Source organism: Hermetia illucens, chromosome 1 (assembly GCF_905115235.1).
Source record: "Hermetia illucens chromosome 1, iHerIll2.2.curated.20191125, whole genome shotgun sequence".
In the NCBI taxonomy this organism is placed as follows: domain Eukaryota; kingdom Metazoa; phylum Arthropoda; class Insecta; order Diptera; family Stratiomyidae; genus Hermetia; species Hermetia illucens.
Window position 1 is genome coordinate 76426427 of NC_051849.1, and position 12747 is coordinate 76439173.

The 12747-nt window shown below is 38.9% G+C and overlaps 1 protein-coding gene and 1 non-coding gene across 5 annotated transcripts in view; one reads left to right on the forward strand and one right to left on the reverse strand.

Annotated features, from left to right (window-relative positions):
- Window positions 1-3562: 3562 nt before the first annotated feature.
- LOC119646787 (serine/threonine-protein kinase SBK1) overlaps window positions 3563-12747 on the reverse strand; it is a 34103-nt gene continuing 24918 nt past the window's right edge. Inside the window, exons 2-8 of one of the 4 annotated variants that reach the window (XM_038047371.1) lie at window positions 5873-6134; window positions 5714-5813; window positions 5415-5597; window positions 5039-5349; window positions 4801-4979; window positions 4490-4736; window positions 3563-3979 (exon numbers count right to left, since the gene is read on the reverse strand). In XM_038047371.1, coding sequence (XP_037903299.1) covers window positions 3624-3979; window positions 4490-4736; window positions 4801-4979; window positions 5039-5349; window positions 5415-5597; window positions 5714-5813; window positions 5873-6134 — 1638 coding nt within the window. In that variant the 3' untranslated portion in view covers window positions 3563-3623. Of the gene's footprint in view, window positions 4737-4800; window positions 4980-5038; window positions 5350-5414; window positions 5598-5713; window positions 5814-5872; window positions 6135-12747 lie in introns of all 4 variants that reach the window. The other 3 variants (XM_038047372.1, XM_038047370.1, XM_038047369.1) reach the window with 3 other exon arrangements.
- Trnar-ucg lies at window positions 10915-10987 on the forward strand. Its single transcript has one exon. It is a non-coding gene; the product is annotated as a tRNA-Arg (tRNA).

Consider the following 12747-nt stretch of genomic DNA (forward strand, 5'->3'; position numbering starts at 1 on the left):
GACATATCTGTACGTTATCCATTTCATCAGGGTATGGATTAAGTTGTTTTGAATTTTTCGACCGACCAGGAATGTATCGTCAAACGATATCTCAGAAATCGAATAGTATGGTGTCGTAAGTAGTAATTGTCTTTTGTTGCTTTGTTGAAGTTGCGAATTTCGTTGTTGAAAATGGCCGCTATTTTTGAGGCTACTGAAGCCATATTGGTGCCCCTTGTAGGGCAAATGATCATACGGTCGTCGCCGTCTTCATAGCTTGTTATAGGAAGCTAACATATTTTATTTAGAGAGCTCTTCTTTGATTTTCCTTTTGTTTGTACGGAAGCAATTCTAACGAGACCATCGTCTGCCGGTTGCATACAGGTCATTTCGCCCAGTTACCATTTTTGAGGCGGCACATTTTTGTCTTTCAGCGATACCAGTTCCGATTTCCGATTTCTTCCTCCAACCTTCCATTTCGATGCTTTTAGTGTGTGAGAACTGATCTCTAGCCTAGGCGACTCCCGAAGGAGTTTGGGATGAAGTAGTCGTAAGTTTATACAATTTTTACACCTCCGTGTTTAAAAAAAACGTGTCTAGGTTTGGACGAGATAAAATGATCAAATGGTAAACCTGCCGAGTGGATTGATACTTGTTAGTGCTCTGCATGAGATGTCTCCTAAAGGTAATGGGATATCTAAATGCTATAGTTAGACCTGTTAGCGATTTTTTGGGTCATGAGAGGGCAGGATGGGCATTATGAAAGAAAGGTTTATGGATTTTTACCGTTTGCTTTTCTCATCATTGTCAGTCCCTTAGCTCATGCATACACCAATTTCTCTAAAGATTGGTTGAGATAAACCTGATTAGTATTGCACATCAATTCAGATTAACCACATTATTCAAGGATCATCTTTTGCTTGTACCTAATAACAGAACTCCTGACATTAGCCTTGAAAAAGACAAACATTGTCTGGCAGCGAGAATTTTGCTTGTATGCTTCACCCTAAGGTGGCAGTGAAAATAAACTGCCGTGTTTATTATGAAATATTTTAGCAATTACCTGTGAAAAGTCATGGAGTAGATTAACGTACATAACGAGCTAGAAGTCTGAGCTGCCATTACTAGTGATTGTGAGCGAAACGTGCTAGAATCAAGATACTGTAATAAAGCCCGAAAGCTAAAATGCTGTTAAATTGGAGTAGGAACAGAAATAGCAACTGTTAACTGGCCTGTCTTAATGGCAAATGAGCGTTCTACTCAGATGTGCTTCCGGCATGCTATGTGAATAGCATGTTGGTGCAACATAGTACGATCCTCTGTAAAACCCGTGATCGGGGAAAGTGAGGAAAAAGAAGAGGTGGACGTCCAGGCTAATTGGAATGACTCCACTATATGGCATCTTACCTGATCACGCCCCTCTGTCAGTGGGATCTAAAGCAATTGACCTGGTTCTTTAAGTTGGGGGTTCGAAGCGATGGGCTTTCCGTTAGATTTGTAAACAAATTTGGTGCTGTCAAAGACCGACTATAACAGACCAGAAAGTACCAGGCCAAGAAAAAAAATTGAATGGTTGCGAGGTAACTGACATGAGATCGCACACAGTCTTCAAAAGTGGTAGGTAATCAGGGAAACGTGAGTTTGGAGTTTCTTTCATAATGGATAGGCACTTTAAACTAGATTTTATCAACTTCAAACCTATACATGAAATATTGTGTTCGTTTCGATTCAAAGTAAAGTTGTATATGACCTCAACTGAAGGAAAGGGTGGCGAAGTCAAAGAGGACTAACGACTCATTGTCTCCGAATGGCGTCAAAATATTGCTCGGTGATTTCAATGCCGAGGTGGGGAACGAGAAGGGATATCGAGAAATAACAGGGGGTACAGTCTCCATAATATATCAAATGACATAAGCATTCCTTTTACCTTCAGCTAGATCTCATCATCAAAATATGATCATTCAGCATCTTCGAGGTGAAATCATATCGAGAAGCAAACTATGACTTTCAAAGACCTGTGGAATCAAAGTCAACTCATTTCGAAAATTTGGGGTTGGGAAACTATAATAAAAATGACTCAATAGCTATAGGTAAAACTGATTGAACTGATAGATGACACCTGGTATCACCCAAAATGTGCTATCAACACAACAGCGAAAGATGTGGTTAGATATAGAATATAGAATCGCGATGCTGGAGAAATGATTGGTTTGATGGTGAATACCAGGAAGCGATTGACAAGAAAAACGAGGAAAACAGGCAACATATAGAGCGAAACACAAGGGTGAAGAGAGAAAATTACGAAAATAGCTGAAGAGCGGCTAATAAAATATTAAGGCAAAAGAAATGAACATGTTGACGGGGAATTAACGAAAATTAACAACAATATTGCAACAACACAAGACAAGCCTAGAATTTGTGAAGAGTCCGAAGCGTAAATCATGAAAAAATAGACAAGGCGCAAGCTCTCCACTGAATTCCTCAAATCAATAATTTGGTTGTTTCCATTTGGAATTAAGAACAGATTCTTCAAGAGGGGTCAAAAAATGTGACAAGTTTGCATGTGAAAATGCAGAAGCATCTTACTAGTTGCACGTCCTATAAATACTAATGAATTAGACTGTACGCCAATAAGATGGTTGGGGAATACCAACGAAGTTTCTCCGTTTTGCAAGTAGATTTTAAATTAGCAAATAAGTGCTAATATTTAGTTGTAAAAAGTTGTATTTAGTTGTAAAAAGGAGAAGCTATGTGTTTAGTTTCTGCAACGACTTTACCGAACCGATCACTAATGCCAATGAAGCTTTTAGACTGGAAGATCGACAATTGATCAGCTATTTACGGTGAGAAAATGCTGGGAATTCAACATTGACGTCTACCAAATATTCGGTGATTTCAAGCAGGTCAGAATCAATGATAGCCTCACAGATGCGTTTGAGACAAACGTTAAAGCAAAGAGATGCGCTAGGACTGGAGCAGGTTATATGGAAGTCGTCTGTGAAGACAAAAGGTACGCTGCTCTATAAGTCCTGCAAAATAGTCGAATATGCGAATAATATAAACATTATGGCATGATCTTTCACATCGGCAAGGAAGATTTTTATAAATCTCGGCAAAACAGCAAATAAAGTTGAATTAACGAAGAGAAGATGAAAATTATGACGGAAACGAGAAAAATGACGCCCACCAGACCCGGTCCTGCCGATCGCAAAAGCCAATTGCAGCTTTGGGTAGATTCGGTCATCACTGCTCGGAATTTAAGTTTGGATCCCGCGATCGATGGATCACGATGGTTCGAGAAAGGACATCCAGAAGACCAAGGACCAAAATGGGCTGCAGGGCCTCGATGACAACGGCGAGGGTGAAATTTGATTATCTACACTTCGAGTGAAAAATCCAAGCTCAATCCCAAGGCCAATGCTAACAGTAAAATAGGTAGATTAGCGTACTATACCGAAGTGCAGTTATTGATAATATCGATACTTACAGATTAGATTGATTGTAGCTTTTTATGGTATTTAGACTATGCCTTCAATATCGAGTAAGAGCGGTCGGTAATCGGTTTAAAAGTAAAAGACAACGCCTTGTACAAAAGATATTAGCTTTATTAACGTATATTGCTTATTTTTTTCGAAAATCAGTTTTCATACCCTTTTATTCACCTTTTTAACCTTTATACGGTCATATGGTGTGTCCTTCATTGAACTGAGGTTGCTAGGATACTGGTTTCCCGCATATGAGGGCACCGAGACTTTACTATTAACAAATTTCATCGTAGACGCTGTTCCATTTACATTGGGTTTGATATCAGGCCTACTATTATTATTGATCATTTGGACCGCATTGTTCTTCGTTTCACTAACCTGACCATTCACCGCCCGTACCGGTGACTCTGAGCTTTTATTGATCCCATCCGAAGACATTTTTACTTTTTCCCTTGCAGCAACGTTAACATCTTTGATCGGTACGGTTGGAAGACGTTGATGATCGTTCTCTGGAACTGAAATATTTGCAACTGATTGAAAGTGTCCCGACTGGGATTTGTACTCCGCCACGGGAGCATCAAAGCTATTGTTAAAACTAAAACTATTGTAGTAGCCAAAATTGCTGTTGTTAGACGCTACAGTTGCATTGCTAAGATTACTATTGCCCATATAATTAACATGAAGCTCTGACGCTGAATACCTTTTATTAATATGATCATAATTTCGATAAAATAGAGCCGGATTAGCTGGATTAGAGTTTGGATTAGATCGCGGCAAATAGTCATCGTAAAGAAACATATTTGAAAACGCAGCGAGGTTATTCTGGTGATTAAGCTGCTGCTCTTTGATTTTCTGCTGATGACGAGAAGCAATTACCATCGGTTCTGCTGCCGTATCAATATCAATATCTTCGTCTAGCAGGGTTAGGTTTAGATTTGATTGATACGATTGGCCCTCGCTCAGTATTAGGTCATTTCGACTTGCTAATGTTACAACACTTCCGTTATCAAAGCTTCCATTTTTACCATTGGGAACCTTGGACGCAGGGTTAACTACGGTTTGGGTTGTCCGACTTGCAACTGTTACAGCACCCATTTCGCTGGGGCCTGTTTGCACTTCTCCCGTTCTTGGGTCGAAATGTTTTTGGGAGGCATCTTTAAGGGTTGTATTGATTTGTTTTTTCGCTTCTTGTGCCCGGATAGAAGATATGTGACCGGGTACGGGCTCACGAGTTATCGTGGGTGATGAAGCGGTGCTGTTAGAATCTTCATCCTGTTTGCATAAAAATTTCCAAATGTATTGAAACTTAAAAAACAATGAATGGGGTTGCTCAAACCTCGTCCTCTTCAGTAATCACAGAGGATTCAATCCAGTCTTTGATTCTATTTTTCTTGGCCACTCTATCCACCGTTGTTTCAATCCCGTATTCAGCTAACGTAGCTAACAATTTGTTCTTCTCTTCAGGACTACTATGGAAGGAATACATAGATGCGCAAAGTTCATCTTGTTCATTTTCTGGAGAGTAGAGATTATTATTGAATTTCATTCTACTATTTTTGTTGAGGGCTACTTACCAGCAAGATTTTTTTCGGCACCTTTCGATAGCCACCGATCATCCATAAAACTGGCCAATTCTGATAAATTCTTCGGTCGTCTTTCTTCACGTGGCTCTAAGAATTTCCGAAACAAACGTGATCCTTTCGATGAAAGCAGTTTAAACAATTTTGGGGTTCTTCGGAATGGAAGCACTATATTTGTTGAATGCCAAGCGATGTAAGAGACATAGCGAGGATCATCAGGTCCTGCTTTTTGCCAAGGTAAACAACCGGTTAGGCATACAAAAATAAGAATTCCAAATTGCCAGACATCGTGACTAGTATCAGCTCTAAGAGTTGGGGGCAGAAAATCATCAATATTAAAACAGTTGTGAAGATATATTTATAGAGTTACTTATAATTCCCTTCTGGTTGTATTCGTAATACTTCTGGAGGGCTGTATGGGAGCCATTCGTTCCGTCGTTCTACTATTGTTCCAACTCTATATGATTCGCCAAAATCACATAGTTTTATGCGGGAAAAGTCAGACTTATAAATGAGAACATTATCTAGTTTCACATCTCTATGTACTATTCCTCTGAAGCAAAGAAGATATATTTCAATGATAAGAATAATGCTCGTAAGAATACAGTTCAAATTAGATTCGACCATATTTTTTTAGCTGTGGATTATCACAGAAAGCATTCTACTTACTTAGAATGCATATAATCTAAAGCCGAAGCTATTTGTTTTGCTACCCTTTTACTATGCAGTTCACCAATACCCGAATCAGTAACATTCGAAGTTAAATCACCTGAAATTAAATGAACAAATTCAATTGATTGTCTTCTGTGTGGAGGATACCCTTATTACCCAAAGGTGCGTATTCTTGGGTAAAAACATAAAAGCCAGCCGTTTCAAACGCTACATCGTATGTTGTGACGATATTCTTGTGGACACCCAAATGTAAACCGTAGTGGAATTCCCTGTAAAAGTCTCGTAAGGAAACATATGGTTTTGGTAACGCTTTTAAAACCATTTCTGTGTCTGTCGCTCGATGTTCTACCAGTAAAATTTTGCCGAACCATCCTTCACCAACAATTTGGAGAATATCGAATTCATCGGCCAAGTGGATCTGAAAATAAAAGAGAGAATTTATCATATATGTATCTGTGCATAAATTCATAAGAATCTGTTATACATTTTAGATACTGGAAAGCTAATTTTCGTTAATTCATAAACAAGTCGGAATACCGGAAGCTCGTGCTTCGGGTATAAAGGTTTTGTATTCATCTTATGTAGGAAATTTCAACGCACATTTTTCTGTCTAACTACAAATTCAACATAATCTTTCATATTTTTCCAAACCACGAGACGTACGTACATATTACAGCCATAGATATTCCGCTCACCCTAAACAAACAAACTGTCTATTTCCGAATACTGTACAAATATAGGCACGTATATAAATTGATCGTACTCATATTTCCGATTTACTTCTTATATCTATCTGAATTAGGCACTACCCGCAAAGTCCATTATTACGCATATACTATATACCTACATACACACAGGTCTCGTTGGAATAATTGATATTCACATACAAATGAATGAAAAACTAAAACAAAATAACCCTTTTCTACCAAATTCATAGGAACTTACTTCATTGTGGTATTGGCGAATTGGTATGTGATGATGACGTCATGCAGGTTGTAGAGTGCACGAAATTCACAAAAAATTGTAAAGTTTTATCCCCCATAACTTTGTTAATAATAGTTGGATTTTCTTCAAAATTGACCAAATGGTGCACCATACATTTGCATTTTGTATTTCTGGGGTGAACATAAGGGGGGTGCCGGGTAAATTTCTAAAATGTGGAAATATAAATAAAATAAAATACTATTATTAACTTTATTTGTGCAGATATCGGAACCGGATATATTTTGAGGCTTAGATTTCGTAGAGATGCACCACTGTGATTTTTTTCAGATTTTTTGGTTGGATAGGTTCTGAGAACGAGACCTGTTACACTTTTTGATGGTCACATTTTGAGCCGTCACTACCCTATGTTCCACCCAATTTCAAATATTGAACCAGTTTCGAAAAGTACTAATTGAGACCTTTCATTTGATACCCCACATGGCTACATTCTGTGAAAAAAAATGTTGCAGCCTCCTTTCACATGCATGGGGAGCCCCTCCTCAAACTTAAAATAAAATGGCGCCAGTTGTTGCATGTAAAGGGAACGGCAGATCACATAATCTTACCAATTTTTGTGACAATCGGTCCAGCCGTTTCCGAATAAATCGGCTGTGACAGACAGACGGAGAGGCAGATATCGACTCGATTCTAATAAGGTTTTGTTTCACACAATATCTTAATAACAAGTCGGGAAACCGGAAGCTGGACGCTTCAGGTACGAAAGGTTTTGTGTATTTCTTAGTACGTAGCACGTAATATATCCATATATTATGTGAGAGTATCCACTTTCGGGTGATATTGACATTCATAGTCTTCAATTTTCAAAGAAGCAACAAATTTGAGGTATTATAACTTTGTTAGTAATGGTGCCATTTGCACCAAACTTGGTAAGATCATGCTCTATATTATAGCCTATATTACTGCAAAATTTCATGATACTAGGATGGGGGGGGGGGGGGGTTTCTAGCCAATTACAAAAAAATGTAGTAATATACTATTATTAACTTTATTTAAACAGATATCGGCATGGAAGGTATTTCGGAGCCCAGGCACCATATAGTGGCAGACTCCTGATTTTTTCCAGATTTTTCGGTTTGGTAGTTTCTGAGAATGGCCCCCTTAATGAAGCGATCACTTTCAACCCCCCGCGCTCCCCACCCTTCCAATGAATGTCAAAACTAAGATCGGCCTTGAAAAGTACTAATCGAGACCTTTAATTTGATACCCCACTTGACTATATTTGATGAAAAAAAATTTTACACCCCCCTTTTGCATGTATGGGGACCCCCACTTTAAATTCGACGTAAAAGGATGTAATTCACTGTATGCGTGAGCGTTCACAGTTCCCACCTTTCTACCAAATTTGGTGTCAATCGCTATAACCGTCTCCGAGAAAAATGCGTGTGACGGACAGACAGACAGACAGACAGACAGACAGACGGACAGACAGACAGACAGTAAACCGATTTACACAAAAAGGGGTAGTACTAGAGCTCCAAAAATTTAGCTTTTCCGCATTCTTTTCACCCCGGGCTCAGATTTTCTCTATGCGGCCCTTCCTCCACCAGAATTACCTCAAGAAAACAGGTAAGACTCTTAAATTTAAACCCTCGCTTTGTTGCTAGCGGCATGAGAAGCCCACCTTAACGGAGAACAAGCTTTCCAGGAAACAATGGAGCACCCGTAGGAAGGATTCATCCGAGTGAAAGTGAAAGGAATCCACATACTATATGGGGTTAAAAGTCCGCGGACTCGAAGTTAAAGAAAAATTTTGTTTTCAGAGCAATAGGCTTTTACAGCATTCCTACCCCGTTTCTATACCTTTCGTAATGTCAGATTTGTAATGTGTTCCAAAATAAGTCTCTGTTTGCTGTATGGTCTCTTCATCCCTCCAAGTTCAGGAACAAAAACCAATCATCCAGTGCCATGTCTAGGGAGTATGGTGGTTGGAAAAGATTTTCGTACTGTGATCGTTTAATTAAACCATAACTAAATTTAGTTATTGCTTTTTCAGAAGTGGTAATTGGTATCGCGACAGTAAAAAAAATTTTTTCACAAACGATAATTCACTTGCCAAAATTGGTCTGAACATCGAACTCGATGGTAAACGACCAAAAGACAGGCCGGAACAACGCTGGCTTGATACGCTGGATGGGGATTTAAAAGCCTCGAGATTGAACCCAGATCAGGCATTTGATAGAGCCAAATGGCAAAATCGATCACGACGAGCCGATCCCGCTTGTGAACGGGCCAAAGGCTGAAGAAAAAGAAGAAGTTGGTTGGCATTTAACCGCTGGTGGGGTATACAGCGTAATCAACACCTACTCGCCATCATTTGGGGTTGTCTGAAATGTACTTTTGCTCCCTCCACGATTTCCTGAGATGCCTGCACTCCTGTTCTGCGACTCACCCGTCGACTTCCTTGGGAGAGTGAATTCAACTGCATGGCATAACTAGAAATGCAATTGTCGCCCCTCCTTAATGCAACAGCTTTACCTTTTTCAATATATAATAATTAATAAAAGTGATTTCATGGGTGTACCAAAAATAATGGCGAACAACCTTGTTTTTTGGCCCTTCGATTTTTTGGACAACTTTCGCTTTGGTCTAACCCCTGCATAGATTGTTTACTGGGCTCCACTGGATCGTCTGGTCCATTGTCACATATCTCTAACTGAATTCTATAAGATTAAGCTGAAATGGCTCTAAGCTGAATTATGTTGTTGTTTTTGATCGGTTGTGAGAAAATGAGGCAGTCATCCTGCACAAAGTTTTTTCATATGCAATATTCGTGATCTTTTTCTGCCCTACACCCCCTTGGTTCATGTTTAAAGTCACTGAATGACTTGTAGATTACTCTTTTCCAGTCGGCAGACCCACCGTAACACTTTTCAAGTCATTTTTTGGCACTGGTCAAACGGGAAGAATAAAGATAGCGGAATATAACTTTGAGACCGTTGATTATTTCTCCTATCTAGGGTCGAAAATCACAACCGATAACAGCTACGATGATGAAATTCGCGCACGGTTGCTGTCGGCCAACATAGCATATTTCAGCTTACATAAACTGTTCCGCTCGAAATGTCTTACTATAGGGTCGAAGCTCTTACTGTACAAGACAATGACCTTGCCAGTCCTCATGTATTCCTCGGAGACTTGAATTCTTAGCAAGAAAAATTGCGAACTCCTGGCTACGTTCGAGAGAAGAATCCTCCCCTACATGAGGATGGATGAGTCCGTAGCCTACATCACGACGAAATCTATGAACGATACCATGACCGTTAGGTCGTGGATAGAATCCGACTCATAAGCGATAACATGACCGTCAAGTTGTGGATAAAATCCGGCTCAATAGGTTACGGTGGGCGGGTCACTTAATCCGTATGGATGAGGATGATCCAGCCCGGAAAGTCTATAAGGGCAATATCTGTGGTAGAAAAAGAAGACTCGGCAGAACCAGATGGACCGATGGCGTAGGTCAGGGCGCTAGACAACTTTTAGGGATATCGAATTGGTGGACCTCGGCGGATGTTTGGAGTTCCTTATTAAATCAGGCCTAGATCGGATATTGGTTGTTGCGCCGTTGATGATGATTAATTGCGTTATGCTATAAAATGATAACTTAAAGTGTCCAATTTTTTTTTTGTTCCGATAAACACTAACCTTTTTATTTTTCAGTAATATTTCTGTCTAACATTGAATTAATAAAATAATTGTAACGATTGAAAACACCCATAAAGAGTTGTTTTTTCCTTCATAACTTATTTAAAAATATCATATGGTTTTCTAGATATTTGACTTCAAAGTGTACTGCAGTAACTGTCCAACTTTTTATATCTGTAAGTTTACATTTTATTTGGTTAAGAAGTTATGATCGCTTAAATTGTATAATATGTCTGGTGAAAAAAGCGTGAAGCACTGGGTATGGATATGCATTCTAAATACACGCGTCATAATCAGCTGTTAAAGTTTTCCTCGACTTCATTGAAAATCACTGAGTTTTCACATGGTGCACGTTTAACTGACCAATCGATATTACACATCAATTTCCGAAAAATGTCTTGAATAATCAATCTCATTGCGTATTGGTTCCGCAATGTTCATTCAAATTGAAATTTTACATAAAAGATACAGCTGTCGAGTTTCCAAATTTAGAATATATAAATAACGTGAATACGTATACATCTAGCCACTCTGGCAACGACTTTCCAACTGACCGTGTGGCCTAATGGATAAGGCGTCGGACTTCGGATCCGAAGATTGCAGGTTCGAGTCCTGTCACGGTCGAAGGCAAGTTTTTTTTTAATTTTCGTTAAATTCACTCCGTTTAGTTATGTATGTACATCTCAGACCAATTTTCACTTCGTTATTATTTTGTTGGGATTAGTTAAAAAAGAAATAAATGAAGAAAAACATAAACAATGGCGAAGGGCTTTATTGTTAGGCAACTCGGTCAATGTTGGGGTCATTTTCGGAGCAAGTAGTGATGACATTAGTTTTGGCAGAGAATTTCTTAGCTTTGACCGATAAAGAAGAAATTTTCGATTTAATACATTTGCGTCAAATAATATGACGAAGAAGGTGGTGTTTGTAGTTACTACAGTGTTGTAAACCCACACAGTCAGCGTAAAATTGATGTAGAGCCAACCACAAAGCAATCAAAGAATTACCGATAGAAAGAAACTTTGGCTTCAAAAGAGGACTTCTCTGATACTTTATTCTGTGCATATTTTTTTTGCCGTATTTGGCAGGAGTGACATATTTGGACAGCAACAATAGACTCCCCGCCTTATTTTCACTAATGACGGAAATCACTTCGATAGTGCAATCTAACAAAACTCTCAAAGACCGTGTTTGACAGAAAATGTTTGTTCGAGATTATCATCATCTGAAATTTCAACCAAATTCAAACGCACTGAAAAGTCTGCGCTATGTTGTGCGACTCGGGCCAATAAACTTCAGTAGCCCGGCAACTGGCAGTTACTCATAAAAATATAAAACTGTCAAAATTAATTTCCCGCCTGAAATGTCAAGGAGGACCATGAAATATTGCTTCGAGTCTTGCTGCACAAATAACTACACGAAAACCCCGAAGAAAGTTTTTTTAGCTGTTCCGAAAGGAGATATTCGGGAGAAATGGAACGTCATCGTCCAATAAAATCAAGTTTCTTTGGAGTCAGGGTTAAATTGTGAAGATCATTTCAATGTGAGTTAGCATATCTTAATTGATAATATACGGTTGCTTAGAATTTTATGTCACTATTATTCAAATTCAAATCAAGTCACAAGGAAAGAGATATGGCGAAATATTCGACCGGCCCAAGGCTCCAATCCCGCTCAGTGCAAATCCATTTTTTGCGGCCTGTGAATCTTTTAGAAACGTACGCTTTAATGCCGCTCAGATAAAGATAAGAGTGAAATTTCTTGTGCATCATTTCCGCTAAAGCCGTGTAAATATTGTTCACATCCCACTACATTGTCTCTATAACTTTTACGTTGGCACATTTAAATCAATTATGGAAGAATTTGGCGAATTTCTTACATTTGTGAAATGAAAAATATGTTTGAAGCAATCGATGGAGACATATATTAATCAATATTACAATAATATTGTTCTATTTAGTATAATTAACATACGGTAAATATCACGTTTCTGTTTTGACACCTTAAAAAATTGTTGTTTGGGATGAGTTGTCCTGAGCCCACCATCTACATAATGGCGGGCTGCACATATTTGAGAAGCAACTTACTTCTGCTATTCAGTGCGTGGACTACTCTTTCGTGGGTGACCGCCCAGTACTTTTAGACCGAAAGCGGCAACGAGTGGCATTTGGCTCTAATTTTGGTTGGTTCTAACAAGACGATTTCGGTCGTTATAATTCATACCCTTGGCGGGTTTTGAATTCAATATAAACGAGGCAAATGCCACCGCTGCCACTTTCGATCTGGTTTAGTGTTTGTTCCGTGTTACTTTTGAATTAATCATTCAGTTTCAAAGGGTAGTATAGGTTTCCTCCTTGCACGGTTGTTGGTTGGTTACTGTACAA